This window comes from Sceloporus undulatus, chromosome 1 (assembly GCF_019175285.1).
Source record: "Sceloporus undulatus isolate JIND9_A2432 ecotype Alabama chromosome 1, SceUnd_v1.1, whole genome shotgun sequence".
Taxonomy (NCBI): domain Eukaryota; kingdom Metazoa; phylum Chordata; class Lepidosauria; order Squamata; family Phrynosomatidae; genus Sceloporus; species Sceloporus undulatus.
In genome coordinates, this window is record NC_056522.1 from 43,078,617 (window position 1) to 43,104,353 (window position 25,737).

At 39.5% G+C, this 25,737-nt stretch overlaps 1 protein-coding gene across 1 annotated transcript in view; it reads right to left on the minus strand.

Moving 5' to 3' along the window:
* Positions 1 to 25,737, minus strand: part of SUSD4 (sushi domain containing 4) — a 187,280-nt gene that overhangs the window by 73,944 nt on the left and 87,599 nt on the right. Inside the window, exon 3 of the mRNA XM_042440120.1 lies at positions 21,647 to 21,859. Within this exon, the coding sequence (XP_042296054.1) occupies positions 21,647 to 21,859 (213 nt within the window). The remainder of the gene's footprint in view (positions 1 to 21,646; positions 21,860 to 25,737) is intronic.

The window sequence follows — 25,737 nt, forward strand, 5'->3', positions numbered from 1 at the left end:
GCCCAATCTCCCAAAGAAAAAACTGTGCAACAAAGATTACCAATTCTATACAAGAGTAGAAGAACTGCTGACAGATAGACATTGGAGCAAATACAAATTTTATGCTATATTGTTGGCTCTGCTTACATTTTTTAAATAAATGTCACTGTATCACACTTTTGGATTATGTATCATATTTATTACAATTTATTATTTTGTCTATTATACGTTCTATATTATCTTTTATTGTTTTCTATTGTTGATATTCCACCTTGAGCATCTTCAGACAGAAAGGTTTAATAATATAAAAACTAAAGTGTTTGGCCAGTTCTAACACATCTTCAGACAAAGTAAAATTGTAAGTTGTGATCTGAATTCAATGAACATTACTTCTGATAGTCAAGAACAAGTTCAGTTTAAAACAAACAAAACGCTTACATTATTTGAGACTTTTAACTATAATTCAACTAAAATTATATTCAGTAAAAATTGGCAAGTTATTTTTTTTTTTATTTAAATGTTTTACCCTTCTACTCGAGGCACCTAGGTCAGTTATATGACTAATGAATAAAATTTTATTTCCTGGAGTTTGAGAATCCCCAGTATCTACAGGGCCAGAAGGAGGAGTGGCCTGCCTGCAGACACCCCTCCGTACCATGAACTGAACTGAACTGAGCAATAGCTGACAAATGCAGGCTTATGACTAACTCATCATTTCCCCACGTCCTGTATATTTTAACAGCTTTGCCTGATGAGGAAGCCGTGGAGCTTCGAAACCTGGCAACATGTATACTGTGCATTTTGGTTGGCCCAACAAAGATAATCACTGTTTTGTGGATTTTGGATCTTATGTACTTTGCTATACAGTCAAATGGACCCCTGGATATGACCAGATGACTATGTATGCATGAAGGAACTCGATCTTTCTATCTTATTTCAGGGAAGCACTGGAAAATCTAATTGTCCTACGAGAGGAGGACCTGATGCAAATACATTAATGACACTATGGGAGACCACACTGGCCCGGGCAGCCTGCAAATAAAAGGAGGTGGGATTTTATTTATAGATTCTCATTTTAAAACATTCTAATACAGCTATCAAGCTAAAATAGGTATTCGCTTCTGTCCCACAGCAAAGCCACCCCGCCTCATAGACTCATTCAGATTCACCGGCCTGACACAACTCCCAGAGTCAGCATACAATTGTGGGCACAACCACCAGAATTTTAAACATGTGGCAGCATGTAAAAAAAAACAACAACAAATAGTTTATAATCGAATATAGGATTATTTTAAACCACAGTGTTTGCTTCTTCTTACCTTCCCTCTCCCCTTTAATTTATTTTTTCACATAGAAACTTTGCCTACTAGATAAGAGACTGGAGAGCCCATACAGGTGAGAAAAAGGTCTCATGAAATCCCAGGTTTTTTGTTCCTCTTTACACTGATTTTAATTTGGAAACTGTCATGACATGTTTCTTCATCCAAAGTATTTCATGCCATGATCAAGTACATTTCACTGCCTACTCCCATGTCATTTAAATTAACCCAGTATTTTCCAAGATGAGATGTATCTCTATTTGGCTGTCTGTTTGTATTATCACAGAACTAGCTAGATGGCTCCTGCCAAAAACACAGCTATTGTTTCCAGGACACAAATCACAGAGATCATGCAAGGGAAAGAGAAATGTTTGCACCAAAACAAAATGATCCTAATGTTAAATAGGACTTTAGCACATTGCCTACAGTTCCGGAATAATCTAAAGAGCCTCACTAGAAGGAAAACCAATTTCGAATGGTTGTGAGTTTTTCGGGCTATGTGGCCATGTTCTAGAAAATTTTCTCCTGACGTTAACCTGGCATCTGGGCTGGCATCTTCAGAGAAGGCCTTTGCTGGAAAAAGCTGGGAATGCAGGAGTGATTGCATGTGTAGTGTTCTGTGCTGATGGCCGCCCTCAGGCTGGGAGGCTAATGCAAAAGAGGATTAATGTCTGCAGTCGCTAAATACTGTTGAAAACCATGAATTCTGGACCATGCCAACCACTACCATGTCAGGATGCACAGGGAAGCCATGAAATCCACAAACATCGGGATAATTTCAACCGGAATGAAGAAACCCTTAAAGTGAACAAAATTTGGCTACCAATCCTGAGGAACAGCAAAAAAGGACTCAGCAAATGCAAATGGAAACCATTCAGAGTCAGGGGCTTTCCAGCAGATACTGATCACCAATTAGCAGACATTAATCCTCGTTTGACATTAACCTCCCAGCGGAGGCCAGCCATCTGCACAGAACAATACACATGCAAATCACTCCTGCATTCCCAGGTTCACACATATATATACACACATTTTTCCAGGCAAAGCATTCTCTGAAGATGCCAGCCACAGATGCTGGCGAAACGTCAGGAAGAAAATTTTTAGAACATGGCCACATAGCCCGAAACACACAAGAAACCATGATGCTGGCCATGAAAGCCTTGACTTCACAATTTCTGAAATATTGCATGAAGTCTAGATGTGACCTGGGATTAGTGGAAGGGGGAGAAGAAAAAATACAAGGGGGGGCAGTGAGGGAATCCTAAGATATTTCAAGGACGAGTTTTGATACAGATTTAGGAATATGCAGGTACAGTAGAGTCTCAATGATCCGTCCTTCCAGATTATCTGACGTGTGGCTGCTTGGGGACATGGCTGTAGGCATTCTGCACCCCAGACATGCCCCCGACATGTTCCCAACAAAAAATGTTGTTACTGTAATGTTCCTGCAACATTACTTTTACTGTTACTGCAATAAAATTTCAATATGTTTTGCAATTCATAGTGATTTCAAGGCTTTCTCAGACCCTCCGGATTATCCAACATTTGGGGCCATCCAACTACAGCCCCCCTCCCCCCCCTCGTTATGTCAGATAATCAGACTCTACTGGTAAAATCAAAACAAAAAGAAACTAAAAAACTCTCAGTACTTTCAGAGATCTCTCCCCCCCCCCTTTTCGCGATGAGCCCTAACTCTTATTTACATTAGTAGTTGTCATTCATTCACTGTATATCCTGTGATTCTCCAATACAGGGATTTACGGTGGCTTACAAAATTAAAAACAGATATAGTTAAAGGTGTTTAAAGGGAGAAGAAAAATATATAAAATTACTATTAAAATGCAATTAGATTATCCATATAATTAAAACAATTCAAATAAATCCATTAAAGACTAAAGTATTTGTTTTCTTCTTCAAACGAAGGAGACTCCTTCCTTGGAAGCAAGGAATTGAGAAGTATTATATGCAATACTTCTCAATTCACATCAAGAAGTTCCCAATTTATTATTAAATGTAGCAAGCAATGTTGCTGGGCACAATTCCCAGTGAGGCAGTTCTCCTACATGTGAATGTCTCTTGAACAAGAGAATTTCTGGCAAGAATTTTGTTTTTAATTCCACCCATAGAGCACTTAATGATTATTAGGCATCAACACTCTAGGCAGCTTCTGGGCTGAGGGGCATTGTAACTATAGGTTGTGTCCACATATTTTAATTTTTAAAATGTTTAAAACAAAGCCATGAACTTCCAACACACAGTGATAAATTTTGTTTAGCGGACATTGTCAGTTTCTTTAAAGGAATACTCAACAAGCAGATTCAACCAGGAGAATTGTGGGAAAGTTTGGGATCTGTTCTGAACCCCTTGTTATTATGTTGCTTTGCCTTCAAAGACTCTGATTTATGTATGGTGGTATTATCATAAGGTTTTCTTGGAAAGATTTATCAGAGAAAGTGTGGCCATGCTGCCTCCAAAGCATAAAGGGTACAACTGTGAAAGTCACTACATGGCTTTCTTGGATGAGCAGGTATTCAGCATTTTCCACTTCAAGACAATGACTGAATAACACTGGAAGCTGCATGCTATGTATTTCTTTACTAGATATTTCACACAAGAAATGCAGGTCAGTAGAAGTCATATATCTTCTACTTATATGGAATTCAAAGACATAGCTGTGTTAGTTTTGTAGAATCAGTACACAGAGAGATCTTGTAGCACCTTTGAGACTAATAGAAAGAAAGAAATTGGCAGCAGGCCTTTCCTAGACTTCAGTCTGCTCAGATGCACTAAGGAAGTAGACTGAAGTCTATGATAGCTCATGGTGCCAGTTTCTTTCTTCTATTTATAGTAGGATCATAGATAGGAAAAAAATTCTTAGTATCCTGGGGGAAAAATATTTCATTTTGATAAATTTTCCAACTGACCTAGAACAAAGCAAAAGAGGAGGAATCAGATCTTCCCTCGGTAGAGTATCTGAGCACCTGTCATGAATGCAATGAATTCTGAATTTTAAGGAATTATTATTTGACTGAGGAAGACTAGAATAACTCTGACCACTTAGGTCCGGTAAAGCTGGGGGAAAACCCAATGGAATATAATTCAGCACCTGAACAAAAAAAAAACCAGTATGGAGACTGAATGGGGCTGTGATCTAATCATAGGGAAGAACGACATTTCCCTGAACCATTCATTGAAAAGGTCTACAAAGGTAACAGTGTGCTAGGAACTAATGTAACCAACCATATCTTTCAGCTGAAATCCAATAATAAGCATGCTACACAATACAAGGATAAATGCTATAAAAAGGTTGCAGTGTACTAAACCTTTGCAAATGGGCAGATTACCCACGTTTCATCACTTGACATACTGTAACCCATGGTCTCAAATCCAGGTAAGAGATTGGAATCCTTCATGATAGCGTTTTATTAACAAACTGGAGCAAGGCAATCGTAGCTTATAAAGAAGTTATATACAGTGCACCCTTTGTTTACGCGGGAGATCCATTCTGGATTCCACATAAAACAAAACAAAAACCACCTATGCTCGAGCCCCATTTAAATAAGGGGGACTGTGCATATGGCAGTGCGGCGTCCCCATGGAGGCGCCACCTTTTTCTCCCCACACGCCGCGTAATGCGGGGACACTGTATTATAGGCATATTTTCAAACAGGGCCAACTAAGTGAAATATTTATACAGTGGGCCCTTGAATCTGCTGGTGTTTGGTTCAGAACTCCATGGATACCAAAATCTGTAGAGGCTCAAGCCATGAAATACAATGGCACAATAAATGGTGTCCCTTATATAAATGGCAAAATCAAGGTTGTGTATTGGATTTATATTTGTAAAGTATTGCAGTTGTAGATGACTGAATGTGTGGATAAGGAATCATACCAGTCAGGGGCTCAGGGGTCGACTCAGCCTGGCATCCTCTAAGGTTCTAAAATGAGTACCCAGATTGTTGGGCAAAGCTTATACATTGTAAACTGCTTTGGGAATGCTAAGTGCAGTGTAAGCAGTATAGAAAGTACAGTGGGCCCTCTCCTTACGTGGGGGATCTGTTCGGGATCCCCCTGCATAAGGGGAAATCTGCGGAGGCTCACACCCCATTGGAAACAATGGGGCACGTGATCGCAGCTTGGGGCAGCATGGGTACACATACCATTGCTGTTATTATCATGCAGGTTTCCACAAAGCTGCAAGCCACATAAGTGCACCCGTGTATGGTGCAGGTGCACTGTACTTGCTACTTGCTCAGAAGCCCTGTGGCAAGTTTCTTAGAGTTGCCATGTCAAAACAACTTGAAGCACCAATAACAATAACACAATTTCAAATACAAAAACATCAATATCCCAAACTAATAATCAATAAAATGAAGCCTACATGAATCAACACTTGTTTAAGAAGTGCCTTCATTGCCAGCAGAACATGGATGAAGAGAAAGACTGCTCAGAATACTGAAGCTACAATAAAGAAAACAGTTTATGTTATTTTAATTACTTATTCAATGGCGTCTTAATAGAAAAAGCACTCTCTAGGTTGAAAATTTCAGCATGACTGATTTATAAATCACTGCAGAGGACTAGTTTTACAGAAGATTCAAGGCTAAGAAGATATATTGATCAGTCAAACACAGGATGGGCATAGATTGATTATCAGCATTCTCAAAGTAAATATGATGCCTTAATAAAATACTTCTGTTTAGATAAAATGTATATAATACAGTATTTGTGTAAGGACCACACTGGTTTCTATGTTAATAATATTAATTTCTTAATTCCATTCTGGTTCTTTTTTTTTTTTAACAAGTCTTTTTTTTATTTAATATGAATAATATACATATTACAAGTACATATATAATACATGGACATAAATATCTCCCGTTTCAGACAGTCTGTACACAATATTTATACAGAGAGCTTATTTCCAAATTTTGGCAACCTCTTTCCATTTGGCTTTATAATCCTGGGACCGTTCTATCATTTTTGGACATTGAGATCATGTCCAAGATTGCTAACTCGTTCAATTTCAAAATCCACTCTAGTGTTGGAATAGAGTTGACTTTCAAATTTGGCAAATAGAATTCGCGCAGCAGTTATTGAATATAATAAAACACTGAATTCCATCCTGAACTAGATGGTCCCGGATCCCATCAGTAATATTTAATTCCATCTGGTTCTGATGAAAATTATAGGGTAATTTTGCACATACTTCAATCACGCTATCAGATAAGTGAAGCATTTTTGCTTCTCCACATAACAATGCAAAATATTTGAGAGAAAATAAATGTATATTTTAACATAATATCGAATCTATACAATTGATAATACTCTGGGTAACATGAATAACATGAGTACATGTGATGGGATCTACGAGTGCGAGTAGACCAACAGTTGAACATGATCACACAGTGTGATGCAGTAGTTGAAATGATCAAAGCATTTAGCTGAATCAATAGAAGTATAGGTCTAGAGCAAGGGTAGGAAGCACCACTATTCTGCTTTGGTCAGCCCCGTCTGGATTTCTCCAAAATCTGTTCTAACAATAGCCTCTGTTTCAGAATATAAATTTCTTCTTCAGAACTATCAGATGTAGTGACACTCCCATGTTCTTAAGAGCTATCCATAGCTTTTCGTGATCTATACAGTCAAATGCTTTGCTCAGTCATGAAGCAACACGGTGATTTTTTCCCCTGGAATTCATTTGTACATTCCACTAGATCTTGTATGTTTGTATGTGGTCCTAGTGCCTCTTCCTTCCTGAACCCCACTTGCAACCTTAGGATTTCTCTTTCCATGGACAATTGGCAGGCCTGTATAGGCTGGGGCAACCGGGGCATCACCCCGGGGCCCCAGCAAAAGGGCCCCCCAAATGCAGTGCACCATGATGGTGCCCACAGCACACAGTAGGACTCGGGAGGCGTGCGAACACTCCACCCTACCAAGCCCTACTTTCTGCCCCAGAGCCCCTAAAGCCTAGCTCCGGGCCTGTCAATTGGAGTCTGTGCTGCAGGATTTTGAGCATAATTTCTGCTTGTATGAGAGAAATGCTATAGTCCTATAATTTCTTCTTACCAAAACAGTTTTGCATTGTTCTCTAAAAGGCATTACAATGTTTGTGTCTGCAAGGGTTAAATTTGGACCTATTCATTTTTGCATGGGGCTGCTTCTATGGCTTTTGCAATGGGCCGGGGTGCAGCATCAATTCGCAGCACTGGATGTTGGAAATTCTTCGCATCCAAGGGATATATCCATCCACTTAAGTTTTTAATTACTTGGCTCTGTTTACAATTTTTTCAAGTTTTCAGTATTGTCTGGAGAAGTGGCAGGTCCTGATATGCAGCCATAATACAGTTTACAGTGGTGCTCCAGGCCCAGAACTGCCATTTTGGTGCTCACCTGGGGTGTGGCTTGGAAGAGAGACCTTACATTGGCAGATTTGTTGCCTCTGTTTTTTGTGGTCATTCACTTAGGTGGGAATACTAGGTTGGTCAAAAGACAAGGCTTTATCCTTCAGGCTTTGCATGATCATCAGATCAATACTGAACATGAGCTGGGAGTAATATGATGTGTCAGCCATTTTGCCCACCAAGTCTGGCAGGATGAGTGTGATCTCCAACCACTGATGCAGCCTAAAATACCTTGAATAGAGAGTTAGATAATTTTCTTCTTTATCCCACTATACTTTTTTAGTGGCCTGAGTTCTACAAGCTGATGGATCCATTTATCAGAGGCAGGTAAATGTTGTTCAGGAAAGATTTGCAACAGGGAGTAAGGACTTACTGGCAGGTAGTTGGGAGAGAAAATGAGAGTATAGTGAACATCCTGGCACCCTTTGGGTGAAGGTGAGGGTTCTGGAACTGCCTGTTTAGGTCCTGAGATCCAGGAAGGGCCTGGGGGCTTTGCTCTCACTTTATGTCATGTGACTGGCATTTCCAGTCTACCTCCAATAGCAGGCTAGACTGGGGGGGGGGGACGTCAGGATAAGGCAGAGCAAACTGATGATTCCTGAAAGCGTGTTTCCAGTCCTCAGCGGCAAAGGTAACAGCGGATGGGTGTCTTCCAAATGATGGATTAGACAGGTCACCAGAGCTGTCGACTCTCACCAGGAGCTTCTGAGGATTTAGACAAACAAGCAGAGCTCCCGAAAGTGCTTATCTTTATTTACAAGTGCAAACCAATTATCCAACGCAATTTTTACTTCCAATACAAAACTAACTTCCAACTCCAACTCACAAACCTAACAACAATTCCGGAAGCCTCTGAGTTTACATAAAGTGTGAACGCTTGATCTGGAGGAAAGGCGGTATACAAATAAAAGTTTTTATTATTAATTATTATAGACGAAAAGCCATGCAGTCCAAAACCCAGCCTCTTCCGTTCAGGCTGTTAACCAGGGGTAGGCAACCTTTTGAGCTGGGGGCCGGGTTGCTGTCCCTCAGACAACGGGGGGGCCGAAGCCAAAAAAAAATAATTAAAGAATTTTTTAAAAAATTAATATATAAATAAACCAAGACAATGTAGACAAAAATTTTCAAATGGAAACACTTTTTTTAAAAAAATGGAGGACACGCAAAAAAATTTGCTGATTTTTAAAAAATGTTAATAAAATGCATGTTTCTGAGGCTTCTATAGACAATTGCCCCCAAAGGCCCCGGCGGCAATCGGCGGCAGGACCGGGCTGGGGCCGGTCCCAAGGTCTCACCGGGCCGCATCCGGCCCGCGGGCCGCAGGTTGCCTACCCCTGCTGTTAACTGTTCCTGTGCTACCCAGAAAACTGTCCTCCTTGTCAGCAGACACATGTTTACTTACGGCTCTGCACTCTGGCAGTAGAATAACCTTGTACACTCTGTGTTCTAGCCACACAGCTGCAACTGATGCTGGCTGCTTGCTCATGGCCACCACACATCTAAACATTTTTTGTCAGCTTTTAACCCTTGACAGGACCCAGCTATGGGTTGCATTTGGGGCTCATGCTTATTTCCAGCTTCATGTTTTGTAGAATGACTATAAAACCTTTCTGTATTGAAAGGGGCACATTTTGATGTCTCAGAAGTCCCCAGAATCGATATTCTTTTGAATAGACATTTTAGTCAGTTGGGACAGACATTTGAAATAAGACATGCTGACAAGAGAAGACAGATTGTTTACTGGCCTTCAGCATCTATGAATCACTTCTAAAAAATGGTACAAAAGGAGAGGAGTGTCATTTTGACTTTCCTTTCAGGACAAAACATGTCTATACTGCATCTTAGCTACACTACTTGAGAGTAATTCAGCTCAGCAGGACTAGTGTCAGTGTATTGGGCTGCAAAGAATGGGCAACGACCAATAGCATCTGCTTGTTATGACAAAGAGTACAGACATAAACACAGAGATTTGTATTTTGTATAATGATAAGGAAATAGAGCAGGCGTTCTACTTGTACTAGATTTTTTGTTTAAAACAAACACCTTTAAAAATACAACCATTAAACACCACACACACACACACACACACACAAATCAGGTTGTTGTTTTTTAAAAGAGGCATCACACTCTGTAGTCAAAAGGCCAGCATATGACCTCCAATAATTCAAAAAAGTTTATTAAATCAATGGTATCAAATTGCTCAAAGCTACCAGATGCTCTTTAAATTAAGACTGGCAATTATGGAGTTCATCGTCCCATCCACTGTACTGTCCTGAACAAGCAGGACACAGGATTTCTCTCCCTCACCCACCCAACTCTTTCTCCTTTCACACACACACACACACTCTCTCTCTCCTCTCTCTTACATGCACCTACAAAGCCCACGGGGTAAGAATTTAAAAAAAAAAAACCCAGACACGCACACAGAGGAACTTCAGATGTGCAACAATAGATTTCCTTATTTCAAACTGATGTATATAAACTGACAAAAGCAAAAACACAAATGAATAGATCATTGACTTGAGGCTTGCTGTTGCCTTGGAGTCTTGCTGTTTCCAATAGATCTACAGATCTAAACAGAGGTGAAATATGAGGTTTTCATTTCAAAGCAGGAAACATGATCTGTGACAGTGATTTCATTCTCATTTATCTCAGACAATGGCTGTAGACTGATCTATTTTAATTGCACAAAGGCTAGCCAGAAACACAGTTGTCACTAAGCTATTAGCTCTCTGCACTGCTGAGTTTGGCTTATATTATAAAACCAATTTCCAAGCTCTGGTCAGTTTAAAATATTTCATAGAAGAAGTTTGCTGAAAGCTTAATACATGTTGGGTTAATCTTATTTTTCAACTTTTACATATGATCTGGAATTCTCTTGGAAGTATATTATTTATAAATTTGTGTATAAGACGAAAAATTTAGGTCAAAAAATTGACTCACAAAAAACCTGGTTCAACTTATCACTGGTCCAGGGGTCGCAATCTACGGCCCGCGGCACACTGCGGGCCTGCCGAGCCATTGGGACCTGCCCCGCTCGGTCCTGCCGTCGATTGCCACCGCCTTGCCCATCGCCAAAGGCCCACAGGGCCTTTGGCCGGTCACGGAAGCTCGCGGGGCCTTTGGTGGTGGGCAAGTGGGGGCAAAGGCCCCACACGCTGGTGCGACAGGCCAATGGCCCTCGCGGAAGCGCGCGGGGAGGAGGAGGAGGAGGAGGGAGGAAGGAAGGAGGAGGAAGAAGAGGAGGGAGGAAGGAAGGAACGAGGAGGAGGAGGAGGAAGAAGAAGAACAGGAGCAGGGGAGAAGGAAGAAGAACAGGAGGCAGGAGAGAAGAGGATTTCCATTCCATTTTTTATAGGTCTGCTCGTTTTAACAATGATGATGGTGGATGGTGATGGGATGGTGATATGAGCCAGCTTCAGAGGCACGGCCAATGAAAGGCTGTGATTTTTACAAACGCAGGCGCAGTGAAGAAAAACCACAGTCCCTCGACCAAGTACACACTTCTGAGAAGTACAGTTGCACCTGAGGGCAAATCACTTATGAGACCACCTGACATGTTCAATATGCATAGCCATGTGAACCCATGTTCAGTGTGAAACCATAGAGTTTTGTTAGGCAATAAGCCTCGAAATATGCAAGAGGCCATCTTAAGTAAAGCCATGTTCAATGCCCAAATGTGCTGTTTGGAATGGGGGGAGGGGGGTTGGCCAGAAAGGGAAGTACATTCTGCCATCTGTCTAGGAATAATGCCAATGTCCTCCATTTTGATCATGGCCTAAGAAACATGCATTTATATTAACATTTTTTAAAAATCATCAAATTTTTTCGCATGTCCTCCATTTTTTAAAAATGTGTCCTACATTTGAAAATGTTGTCCTATATTATTTAATTATTTAATTATTTATTTATTTTGCTCCCCCTCCCCCCCCCATTGTCTGGGGGACACCAACCCGGCCCCCGGCTCAAAAAGGTTGCCTACCCCTCCACTGGTCAATATGATACTTGACCTGAGCCTCTCCCCACCTGGGCTGAGGAACAACCCAGCTGGGCAGAATGACCAATCCCCTGCAACCTCTCCTCAGCTGAGCTCCCTCCCCAGAAGAATGTCCAGCTGGGGAAAGGCTAGGAAGGGTGAATGATTGCCCTACAGCCTGTCCCCAGCTGGGCTGCCTCCTGAAATCTGACCCTCGACATATCCACGGGTAATACAAATACCCATCATTTTTGTCCCAAAAGTAGACCTCGACTTATACATGAAGTCAACTTATAGTTGAGTGTACATGGTAATATATACTCAACTATATTTCCTCCAGAAACTGAATTAGCAGAAATACATTCCATACCAAACAGTTTCAGGTTAAAACTCCAGAGTATTAAGAGATGCTTTAAGCTGTGGATTCCTGCACTGTGCCAAGATTGGATTTATGGTAACCCCAAGGCACACCTATTTCCTGCACAGGAGGAAGAGAGAGAAAAACATGAGGCTGTGAAGCCATTTTCATTAGGTGAGTTCTTTTCAAACTTGGAGTTTTTGCTCTCTTTTAATTGATTTCAGAAGCTTTAGACCCCATTTCCTGCACAGGAAAAGGAGGTGAGAAGCCATTTTCATTGACACTGTGACAGAGAAGCCATTTTCATTGTAGATAACTTCACCTGCACCAAGCGCAAGTTGGTAGCCCTGTTGGAAGAGAAAGTCCAGCAGCTGGAGGCCCGTGTAAAGACACAGACAGCTAGGAGGGAGAACACATGGTCTTAGATGTCTCTACACTAAGATATAAACCTGATGGGATATAGATGAGTCTCATGACTGGAACATAGTAATAGAGGGGTATAGCCTTTTTAAGAGAAATAGGCCAAGCAGGAAAGGAGGAGGAGTAGCTGGAGTTGATGGGCATTGCAATTCAAACCATATATAAGGAAAAAAGCAAAGGGATACTGACTCCCCCCCCCAAAAAAATAAATCTTCCTAACCTACCAGCATCATCATCATCATCATCATCATCATCATCATCATCATCATCATCATGCTTTATTTATATAGTGCTGTAGATTTACACAGCACTGTACATACAAATAATAAAATAGATAAAGTAAACCTGCCCATGGCATACAGTCTAAGAAATAATAGCTTAATACATATACATAATACATAACAATACAGGAAAGGGTACAATAAAGTAAAGCAGGCAACAAATTAAAAATGTCAAATAACAAATGTTATGGTCTTTGATTTGTATTGGATGAAAAACATAAAAAGCAGACCCTAGAAAAAGCAATTTTGTCATTGCCCAGGCAGTGGGATCCCAGGTTGAGGGATTCTAGGAGTTGTGATCCAAACAGGTAACTTTTCCAAGTTCTGATAAGACCCATGCTGGATCACTGCAAAAACGTATCTCTTTCCACAGACAGGAACCACCAAGCTATCTAGGCACTTTCCTAAAATTGCAGAACCAAACACAACTAAACCCAAAACACTGGAGGCCTCTGACTAAACAGTAACTAACCACAAATACAAATATATCATTTGAATTCAACTGTGTATCGCTGTTGATAATAATAATAATAATAATAATAATAATAATAATAATAATAATAATAATTTATTTATATTTCCCGCCTCTCCCACAGTTCAATATGTATGAACTAAGTATAAACTATGTATGAACAATATGAATTTTTGTATGTATGAAGTTTAACCCTTTAAGCCCTGTCTCTAACCTCCACTCACTCCTTCTCCTTGCTATTCCCAAGCTGGCTGTTTTTCTCCCCCACCCCCAAATTTGTTATTTTCTTTTCTCTCTCAAAGTGATGGTTTTTTTCCCTGTCAACTAATAGATTCATACCATCTTCTAAAAGGCTGTGTGTTGACAGAAGTACAGATATGTTAAAAGCAGGACAATTGTTTTCATTTTTAGTCTCCTATTTAGTGATGTTGCCTAACTTTGTAGCATGTTTGGAACATATACTTCTCCAGCTTGCAATGTTCTACTGCATTACCATTTGAATGCCTTTTCTGTTATTATTGTTGTTGTGTGCCTCCAAGTCATTTTCAACTTGTGGTGTCACAGAGTTTTCTTGGCAAGATTCTTCAGAGGGGGCTTGCCATTGCCATCCTCTAAGGCTGAGAGACTGTGACTTGCCCAAAGTTACCCAGTGGGTTTACATAGGTGAGTGGGGATTCAAACCCTGGTCTCCAGAGGCATAATCTAATGCTGAAACCACTGCACAATGCTGGATCTTGTGGCGCCTTTGAGACTAACTATCTCATGCATTTATACAGTTAGTCTCAAATATGCTACAAGATCTCTTTTCATACTAATATTCCAGAGTAACACAGTATATCTTTGTTTTCCGGAATACATTTTCTAGCTCAAAATATAGCCATGGACACATGCAGGCCAGCAAATGCCCACAGATTTGATGCATAGTAAGTACTGTAAAAGCACTCTAGCAAAAATTAATTCCATCCCACCACCCATCCTGATATATGAAGTGTTAGGTTTATTAAGACTGAAACCAAGCCCAATAAGACTTGTGGAAAGAACAAGAACTTACTAATATAGTGTAACATTTTTTCTTGAAAGAGAAAAACATGCTAAATACGAAAAATATATACACTGGTGCCTCGGGTTACGAAATTAATTCATTCCGCCATTCCTTTCGTAACCCGAAAATTTCGTAACCCGAAACACTTTCCGTTAGCACTGGAAAGCCTATAGCTGCACTTTGCAGCATTTGAATTTCGCGCCGAAATGAATTTCGTAACCCGAAAAATATTTCGTAACCCGAAACAGTTTTTGCCAATCCAACTTTTTCGTATCCCGGAAATTTCGTAACCCGATCATTTCGTATCCCGAGGCACCAGTGTACTCTTGCCACCCCCTCACCACCCATCATTCAAAGTGAAATTCAACAATTAGGCAGCTGGTATAATTCATTTGTTTTGAAGTGTTGGCACAATAGAACTTGCACCCATTAACCCCATTACCATGACTGAGAGTTACAGGCATAACACATCGTAGTTCAGAGTCTTAAATTGATAGATTTTTGACAAGTGCATGCATCATGCTTATAGATCTGGTATGCTACGCAGTTCTGTCCTTGTGTTGACACTGAAAATTCTCACCTTCTTAAAAGGAAATTAGAAGCACAATATGATAAATCAATTGACTAATGAGTTGCTATTACCTTTATTCATTTTTAAATGGATATATATCGGGGGCAATTATATTCCTTATATTTTTGTACTGTCTGTGAGCGAGATAATTTTTTAGATGTATGGCAGAACTGAGCTGTAAGCAACAACTCCCAAGTGAGAGCTAGAAACTAGAAGCTGGATATCTTGACAGGAGTCAGACGCAATAAACAGGAAATCTTCTTAGTCAGAGAAAGCCAATGATCGTTTGGGTGGGTGGAACCACGCCAGAGCTCAGGAAACCTTTACTGCTCACAAAACAGTTGAAATTGCTGTCCTAGTGGATTATCACTTAGAATCATAATGCACAGATCTAGGAAATCCTGTTTCTATTCCTGACAAGTGAAAAAAGAAGGAAAAGGTTCAAGAAATTTTTAACTTATACTTTCCTCTTACTTCCTCCTTTGTTAGTTAGTACAATAAAATATTCTAGCCAGACAACCTGTAGATATCCATGGGTTTGGTTTCATCACTGGATCTTTCCCTTAATGGAAACAATTCATTCCTTGTATAGATTGAACAATATTGGTGTCTATGGTGGTGCTGTGTTAAATGCCTGTACTACAGCCATTTACTCACAAACCACAAGGTTGTGAGTTCAATACCAGCCAGGACCTCAGGGTTGACTCAACCTGGCATCCTTCCAAGGTCGCTAAAATGAATGCTTAGCTTGTTGGGGCAATTAGCTTACACATTGTTATCTGCTTAGGAAGTGCTTAGGTGCACTAATAAGTGGTATAGAAATGTACTTGCTATTGCTATTGCTATACACTGCAGATAAAACTGATATAGTCTGTGTTGGAAAGATACAGAATGATTATAGGGTTGCTAGGTCAGCAGCACCACACTCCCTTGTATTTTAATGTTAAAATCCAAGATGAATGGGTGGTATTCTTGTGATATTATGGGGTGGGTCTTCATTTTGTCACAAAGATGAGAGGCAAGGTTTGGAAGACAGGGTGAAACCATTTCTGGTTCAATTGATTATGAAAATGACATTATGACAATATGTCCAGAATTTTGATAACACCTAGCTAACTAGGGAGATTATCACACATCTATTTTCGCCCAAAATGGGCATGGGCTGGGTATGGGCTTGAATGGGTGAAAACAGATCTTATTGCACACTTTTCTGTCCAAGTCAGCCACATATCGTATCCGATCTCGACTCCTGGCGTACTTTTTGAACCTATGATACTTTCCCATCCTTCAAAGAGTATGCCAGGAGTCTAGATCGGGTACGTGATGCAGCTGAGCTGGGCAAAAAGGCATGCAATGAGATCCATTTTCACCTGTTCAAGCCCATGCCCAGATCAGGTGAAAATAGACGATAATCTCCTAAGTAATATGGTATCCCAAAAAAGACAGGAAAAAAGGCATTTTTCGAAGGCCAGATAGGTGGTCAAATATGCCCAGCAGATATAGCAGTTGTTACCATTCTTGCTAAGATGCACATCCTGTGTGGCCTTCCTTGTTGTAAACATTACACTTTGTTTTCCTAGGCCCTATGCTGTTTCTGGGACCTATGGGAAACTTGCCATAAGCCCCTGGAGATATTTTCTTCCCTGCAACAATGCTTCCTGGGCTTGTACAACAAGAAGGTGTATGCATGGCAGTGCTGGTACTTTGCTCCCTGCCTTGATATACAGTACATTCACTGTCTTTCCCCATTCCCCTCTTCTGACCCCTGGCTTTTTGGTGTAAGAGAACAACACACACATACCACTTTTGTGATAAGCTAGCTGCAAATGAGTAGAGATAGGTACCTAGTCTTTAAGTCCACCTCACATACAAAAACATTTTTTCTTCTCCAAAATCTCTTGCCCTGCATTTTGCCTTTCTGCTTTAAAGAGTCAGAGAAACAGCAATTCCTTGAGACTTTAGCCAGTGCCTTGAAAGCTGGCAAATCTAAGTATGGAAATAAATACAAATGAATATGCTTATTGACTGTGGCAGACATTTTAGTAATACTCTCATACAGTGTTTTTGTGTAATTTCTTCCCTTGCCTATTCTAAGAAATACAGATATATATGTCTAAAATATAAAGAATGCTTATTCCTGAAAGAATGGTCAAGTTGGAAAATGATATGACATCTACTCATTGGGAAGAACTTACTTCAATTACAGAAGACTAGACTAGTGACAACTTCTCAGAGGACTTTTATTTCCATCACCCCAAAATTGTGGAATGACCTGCCAGAGGTCTTATTACTACCTTAGATGCTTTCAAGAAAGCAGTTAAGACAGATCTCTTCTGGCAGGCCTTCCCATCTGACTCTGTATAAAATAGCCCCATCCACCTCAATACTCCAGTTTACTGATTATGATTAGATGAAAATTTTAACTGTTAATTTTATTATTGTATTATGGGAGGGTTATGGTCTTTGCTAAAAAAATATTGTGGGTGACTGTAACTGCATTGCTTTTCTTTTGCATTTTATCTGGTTGTAATCCCGCCTCAATCCGCAGGGAGAGTCGGGAAGTATAAATAAATTGTTGTTGTTGTTGTTGTAATGCTTTTGTCTACCAGTTCCTAACTGGTGAGGCCCAAATGCAAACACAAGTGAAATATGTTTTATGAACTGATTAAAGACTTACATCACAAATTAATGTCAGTATCACAAATATACCACAAGTAAATTAAACACATTTTCTGATTGTTCCATAATGATGTTTTGGGTTTGGTACCAAGTAGAGATATGAAGTTGGATTATTTAGGCTGGGCAAGGAAATTTCTGCCAACATAGAACTGAAAATAGCCAAACATATAAGCTTCATCAGTGACAGTATTTCCAGGATGGGAAATACAACCTGATGCAGAGCCCCTTGATTGTGACTTATCTACTTTCTACTGGAAGGCCAGAAGAGAGTAGCACATACTCACACAGAGAGATACCAGGGGCCACATGGAAACAATTTTTATTTGCTATAAACAAGAACAGTAGGTCATTATCACAAGGCTATAATATACAGGCTATCAGATATTTATGTGCCTATTGTCTTTCTCACAAAACTTTATATTTTTCTTTCATTTTCATTTTATTTAAGAGCATTTGTATTTCTCTTCCTTTTTATTTATTTGATATTATCTGTCATTTATTGCCAATCAGGTAAAAATATGAGTGTTGTGTGAAACTCTAATCAAACCACAAGGGAAATGGTGAAACAGTATAATGAAACTGTAAATGGTCAAAAATAATGTCCACTAATGTTTTCACAGTTATGTTATCCACTACAAGATATTTAAAATAACCATGTAACACATAATTAACTGGTTTCTACATGCATTTATATATAGAAAAAGTACTGCAATAATATCCATTGACAAGACTTATGGCAAAGTTCATATACTGTACTGAAATTCTTGGTTAATACAACTATTTTCCTGGATACAAAATGGTGACAGAATTTCATCCACAGCTGTATCCAATCTTTTGCAGCACAGACTATTGACCCAATAAGGAGACATACTGCACTTCTTAGCCCAACTGCATTCCTTGAAACTGTAATTGTATGCAGAAAACTGGTTAATTGTTTGTTACTCCCTTGTTTTAAATAGTAGATAACAGTATGCAAAGGGATCTTGTAGCACCTTTTAGACTAACTGTATGAAAGAACTTGTAGTATAAGCTTTTGTAGACTAGGTCTACTGGCTCAGATGCATGTATATTTGGAAGTAGAACAAGGCTACATCTGCACTGCACTGCAGAAAAAAATGTTCCTTGCAGTCTCTTCCAGCTCTATGATTCTAAATCCAGAATTTCATAGGAAGAAGCCATGGTAGTTAAAATGGTGTCAAAACAACATTATTTCTACAGATGCAGCCCCAGTCTACAAAAGCTTGGACTACAGTTTCTGTTGCGTTGTTACTCTCAAAAGTGCTAAAAAATCCCTTTGCATACTTACACTCCTGACTAAATAGCCCTGTTTCTGAATTCTACCACCCTGTAGTAGAAAACACGACTGTATAAACAGTCTTAGGAGACATTAATTCTGATAATTTACAGTTTCTTTGTACTGTTTCACCATCTCTTGTGTGGTTAGGTTGAGTTCCCTCCCCCCCCCCTTTTTTTTTGTTTTTTTGTTTTTCTATGAAACTGCCAGTTTAATTCATTGGTTTGTCTCAGTTTCCAGGACTCTGTGTGTATTTTTTAAAAGTATGCAATTTTGTACTTTTTTACATTCAGTGAAACACGTTTGTGTATATCTTTCACATTTTTGAAATGTGACTATGGCCTGAGACAGACGGGCCGAAAGGGGCACGGCAGCAGCGATACTATGGTTCTGGATTGCACAGCAACCGCACGGTCCAGAAACCTAGTATGTAATGGTGGTGGCCTGATGGCGGCGGCCCATCCACACTGGCGCCACCATCTTGACATAAGGGACACCCAGCATCTGCACATCTCGGTGCATCCATTATGTCATGAGTGCGCCATTGGCACACTCGTGACTGCCCAGTGACCAAAAAAGAACCTGTTTTTTCTAGGTTCTTTTTACTCCGGAGGGACATTGTGCGGTTTGGTGGCTGCGGCATCCCTCCAGAGGGAAACAGGCCGCTTCCAGTCCACCCATTTGGGGAGGTCTGTCCTGGGCCTATGGCTGTATTCCCACACTGCAGACATCACTTTAACTGCCAAGGTTCAGTGCTATGGAATTCTGGGAATTGTAGTTTGTGGTGGCAAACTACAAACTACTGTTCCCAGAATTCCATAGCATTTCACCATGACAGTTAAAGTGGTGTCAAATCAGATTATTTCTGCAATGTGGATGCAGCTTGTGATTCTGTGTACATTTTCCCCTCTAAAATGCATCACCAGCCCAGCAAATGTATGTATTTCCAACTCAAGAGATATTCTCTTGGCAATTTATTGAGGTACATAATGGGTATTTCCGTACAGAAATTACATATACAGAATTCAGGAAGGCCTAAAATGGGTATTTCAATTATTTTAATTATAAATAAAACTAACTTACTTCCCATCCTTTGTTTGGGGTGCACACGTCCAAATAAATGCAAAGCAAAAGGAAACACAAATATTTTTCATAACATTTTTGCCAATATAAAAATGTGCAACCATCATACCATTACAAAATATCTATATTGAATATAAGAAAAGCACACTTAGTTGTAGACATTTCAAGTTAATTCTTTTTTGTTTTGCCAAAAGGATTAAGTAACTTGAAAAATAAATTTAGTATGCACACAGAACTTGCTGCCTCTAGCAACAAAAAAGACTGCAAACTAAAAGAAATACAGTGTCACTACCAGGCAGCTAGTAACAATAGGCCAAAGAAAGTACAACCATTTGAAATACAGCCAAAATTACTCGGTTCTGCACATGATTCTACTAGTTGAAACAGCTACTTGTGATTCACAACAGTCTTGTATGCAATTTGTACATTACTGTTCAGACATTCATTATTGATAATGTGTCATCCACTTCTTTGAACATCAGAAACATTGTAAATATTTGGGCAAATACATTTGACTGACATATTAATTGAAGACAATTTGGGAAATGAATGCACTATTTCCCTATTTAAGCCAAGAAGACTTTGTCTGGCAGCTGCAACACGAGGAAGATTTAACCATAAAACATGGTAAGTATCCTAACTGGGAGGAAAACAGGTTTCTTTTCTATCTAACCCATCTCTTCCAGACATGTTGCCACAAATTCACTCATGGTTCATGAGAAGGACCTGTCGAACATTATCAAAACAGTCAGAAAGACTACTGATTCAGCAGAATGGCATGTGGATATTTTTTATGGAGCATTTTTTCTTGTCCAAATGTGTGTGCATGCAGACGCACATACACACACACACTAAACATAGCCTGACTTTTTTCTACTTCTTGATCTACAACATCACTGAACCATCACCCAGCAAATCAATAAAGAACTGATGCTTTAGTGCACTGTGTTTAATAAATAATGAACAATTTGCTTAGATGTAAGTTTATCCAAAACCGATGCAGATAATCTGCTTGGCTAACCCTGCTTATCAAATGTACCTGAATCAAAACACTCACATAATAAAACTGAAAAAATTACATACAATACTGAGTTGTTTTACATCAATAGATGTGTCCCTGCTACAGAAACAGAACTGCTCTATTACTGCATTTTATAATCTGCTTTCCATTCCTTTTCATCCTCAAATGAATAATGTACAACACCCAGCCATGCATAACTGATTTAATTCTCTGTTTAACATATACTCTTATTATCGTTATGAATTAGTCATGCTGCCCAGTAAAACAGAACATTAAAGTTATACCAAGAACATTCAGTTGCCAGAACAGTAATAGAATATAACCAACATTGCACTTTTATCTGTTCATTGGCATGCACTGCTATCCTTTGAAAGTGCCGTAACATACACTAACATAGGCATAAAAATGTTTGCCATAACACATTGTATTTATATATATATATATATATATATATATATATATATATATATATATATTTAAAGGCCTCTTCAGGAGGCTGGATAATTCTGCCTGGGTGACCAGGTATAACTCTGAAAATTATTGGTCAGAAAAAGCAAAAGGTTGTATGCGTTGCTTTGATTCAGCCACATCTCCAGTCTCTACTCATAAATATGCATTTGTTTTTAAATCCTGTTCAAAAATAAGAACATAGTTGAACATGTTCCCATGAACTGGAAGCATAGGCATGGTACAAATATAGCTTTTTTTTACAAGTAAAGACTGTTAATAATAAACCAAACTCACCTTCTTGTAGGCACACAGGTTTATCACTTGGCTTCCAGCTTAGGGAGCCGTTAAAATGTCTTTCACAAAGCTTTTTGAAGGGACCTTTAAGCCTGTATCCTTCTTGGCAATGAAACCGGACTACAGAGCTTTCAAAGAAAACACCTGCGCTGGGCATCTTATATCCATATTCAGGGAATCCAGGATCTGCACAAGCATGGAGTTCATCAAAACCTATATCAACAAAGAGGTGAAATATTTAAATTAGGTCAAAGAGCTCGACAGCCTTCTTCCCATCTCAAACTTTTGAAAAACTTTCTATTACAAACTTCTAAAACATTGGGATAGGCTACAGATTTTAAGGCAATGTTACTGACAAGGGGTGATGGAATAAAATGTTGCCAGGGAATACAATCACTTTCTATTCTCACCTTCTATTCTATCCAAATACAATCTCATCACCCTGCCAGAAGGCTAACAATTATTTATTCTTGTGTGTTAGCTAATTAAACATGTATCTCCCATCAAATAGTGCTCAAGGTGGCTAACAGCAGTAAAATACAAAGTAACAATCAAAAACAAAACAAAAAAACAAGGAAGATAAAATAGATTCATAAATTCAATTAAAACAACAAGCTATCTACATTGGCCATAATAAGTAAATCCATTAGGACACAGGTCTTCTTGAAAAAGGGGAGCAGCCATGAGGAAGGTTTTTCTCTCTCAAGCTGCCCATCAAAAGTGCTTCAAATGTTGGCAGGACAGAAAGAAAGACTTCTCCCAAAGATCCTAAAACATAGGCAGTCTTGTATTCTTGTTTGCCTTATAGATAGGTTTGAACAGGGCCACTAACTTTGCTATTCAAGGAAATAAAGCAGAGCAGACATATGTTTTGGGACACTTTCTGTTAGACTAATTTCTGCTAACATGAAAGTTCACTTGCCATCTTGCATGGGACATGTTTTAGACTGAGTATAGGAAATATGGGACAGCTGTACATAATTTGGCAACCTTGATGTCATTTTAACAGGAATCTGCACATGTCACATTCAAGTTATGCTATCTTTTAACAGCAGTAATAATGGTGCCTCCAAGATTAAGAACCTCCCAAAAGGGGGGTGCTAATAATCAAATATTCCTCATAGTCAGTGGAAGGAAAGAGAAAAGAGAGAGAGGATGACAGAATTGGGAGCATACTTATCAAATTTGCAGATGACACCAAATTAGGAGTAGCTAACACACCAGAGGACAGGATTAAAATTCAAAATGACCTGAATAGACTAGAAAGCTGGGCCACACAAAATGAACTTCAACAGGCAGAAATGTAAGGTACTGCACTTAGGTGGAAAAATGAAAAGCACAGATATAGGATGGGGGACACCTGGCTAAACGAGACTACATGTGAAAGGGATCTAGGAGTCCAAGTAGACCACAAGTTGAACATGAGTCCACAATGTGATGTGGCAGCTAAAAAGGTCAATGCAATTTTAGGCTACATCGATAAAAGTATAGTGTCTAGATCAAGGGAAGTAATAATGCCACTCTATTCTACTTTGGTCAGGCCCCACCTGGAATATTGTGTCCAGTTCTGGGCACCACAATTCAAAAAGGACATTGAGAAACTGGAGCGTGTCCAAAGGAGGGCGAATAAAATGGTGAAGGGTCTGGAAACTATGCCCTAAGAGGAAAGACTTAGGGAGCTGGGGATGTTTAGTCTGGAGAAAAGGTTAAGAGGTGATATGATAACCCTGTTTAAATATTTGAAGTGATGTCATATTGAGGAGGGAGCAAGCTTGTTTTTTGCTGCTCCAGAGACTAGGACCCGGAACAATGGATGCAAGCTACAGGAAAAGAGATTCCACCTCAAACATTAGGAGGAACTTCCTGACAGTAAGGGCTGTTTGACAGTGGAATGCACTCCCTCGGGGTGTAGTGGAGTCTCCCTCCTTGGAGGTCTTTTAACAGAGGCTGGATGGCCATCTGTCAGGGATGCTTTGATTGAGATTTCCTACATGGCAGGGGGTTGAACTGGATGGCCCTTGCGGTCTCATCCAACTCTATGATTCTATGATTCTACTGGAGACAGCTTATCAACTTCATTGCATATGTATACTCTACTTCACTCTATGCTTTGCAAGAAAGCACACTTTTAGATGACATGGGGCACAGAGACCCATGGAAAGAGAAAGTATTTAAGGTACCAAAATAATAAGCCATTTAGAATTTAAAAGTAAGAACCAGGACTAAGCCTAAGACATTCAAAAGAAACATAACATGTACAAGTAGTACCACCTTTCATGCAACAATTAATGGAGAATGGCTAAACACCCTAAAGGCACCAGATCCTGTCTGATCTTGAAAGATAAGCAGGGTCAGCCCTAGTCAGCCTTGGATGGGAGACCACCAGCAAATATCAGTTGCTGTTAGCTATATTTCAGTGGAAGAAAATTTTTAAAAAATAGAGGGAGGGGGAATCTGCCTGAAGTCCTGATTAATAGCAAAAGCATTTGAGCTTATCACTTGGCTTTTAAATTTGGCTTATCTCTGTCTGACATAAAGCGTAATTCGGGTGGAATTCTGATGTTATCAGGAGGTTTTTGCTGCCAAATCTGCTGCCTGAATACATCCTGGGTGCATCCCTGCTTCCAGGAGCGCTCCAATAACAATCCTCTTAAACTGGAAAAACTCCCGGATCTGAAAAGAGCTGCAAGGTGCACTCCTGGAAGCGGAGATGGACCCAGCCTGTATTTGGGCAGCAAATTCAATGGCAAAAACATCTGATAACATCAGCATGCCACCCGAATTAAGCAATAAGCTGGATAGAATTAAGCCAAATTTAAAACCCAAGCAATAACATCAAAGTAAAACAAAGTAGAACAAGAGAGTAAAAGGGCTTTATATTGAAACTCCATTCTAAAGACAGGATTCCCTAACTGCATACTAGGGAAGTGGCATATTAGAGAAGAAATCAATGACAGGAAGAGTAGAGTCTGCACAAGAGAGGGGTCAGATAAGCAAGAAAGAATGATACTGCATGTAATGTTATTTGCCCTCTATGGGCTTTTCCTCTTGACCCTTCTACAGTTACTGTCACTACAGACTCTTTCAGTTCTGTCACTATTATCTCGCTCTGATAAATTTGTGATAGATTTTGAGGTTTAGATACTCTATTACTACAGTAGCAAGGCATTTGTACATTTCATGTATGACCTAGCCAAAAACAGAAAGTTTGTATGTGACATATTTGAGCTAGGCTAATGGTACTTCCACTAATAGTATTTCAACTATACTTGCACTACTCATTCATGGCAGTTCATAGACAGTCCCAATGTTTTTGTTTTCTGCTTCTGGGCATCCTATGTTTTCTGTTGTTTCTTCCAACTTTTCTATTACAAATGAAAATTCAGTAAGAAAAAAGATAGAATAGGTGCAAAATGTCTTCCAGTTGTAAGCAGAAAAGCTCTCTGCCCCCAGATATATTGCTGTATAAGACACATTTTACTTCCTGATTACAGTGTAATTCTGCATGAATTTTATAAACCTCTCAGGAAACAAGATGCTTCAGTCTCCTAATGTATTTTATTATTTATTTATTTTATTTTATTTTTATCCTGTCTTTCTCCCAAGTGGGACCCAAGGCGGCTAACATACATAAAACACAACAGTTAAAATTGTACAATTAAAATCATAAAAATATAAAAATTACCAATATAAAATTTAAAACATATAAAGTTAAAATTAACAATCCACGACCATCCCTCTCATCCCCCAATAAAACCAAGCCTGCCAGATCTCAAAAGACCTGTTTAAACAAAAATGTCTTTGCCTGCCTGCGAAAGGCTAACAGTGAGAGGGCCAGCCTAGTCTCCCATGGAAGGGAGTTCCACAGGATGGGAGCAGCCACTGAGAAGGCTCTCTCTTGTGTCCTCATCAGGCAAACATGAGATGGTGGTGGGACCGAGAGAAAGCCTTCTCATGAGGATCTTAGGGTTCTAGGTGGTTCATATGGGGAAATACAGGCCTGTTACAGACTGCCAAAATAAAGCTGCTTCAGGTCACTTTGGAGGTATGCTGTTTAAATGATGCATGCATCCTAAGAATCCAGAAGCTGC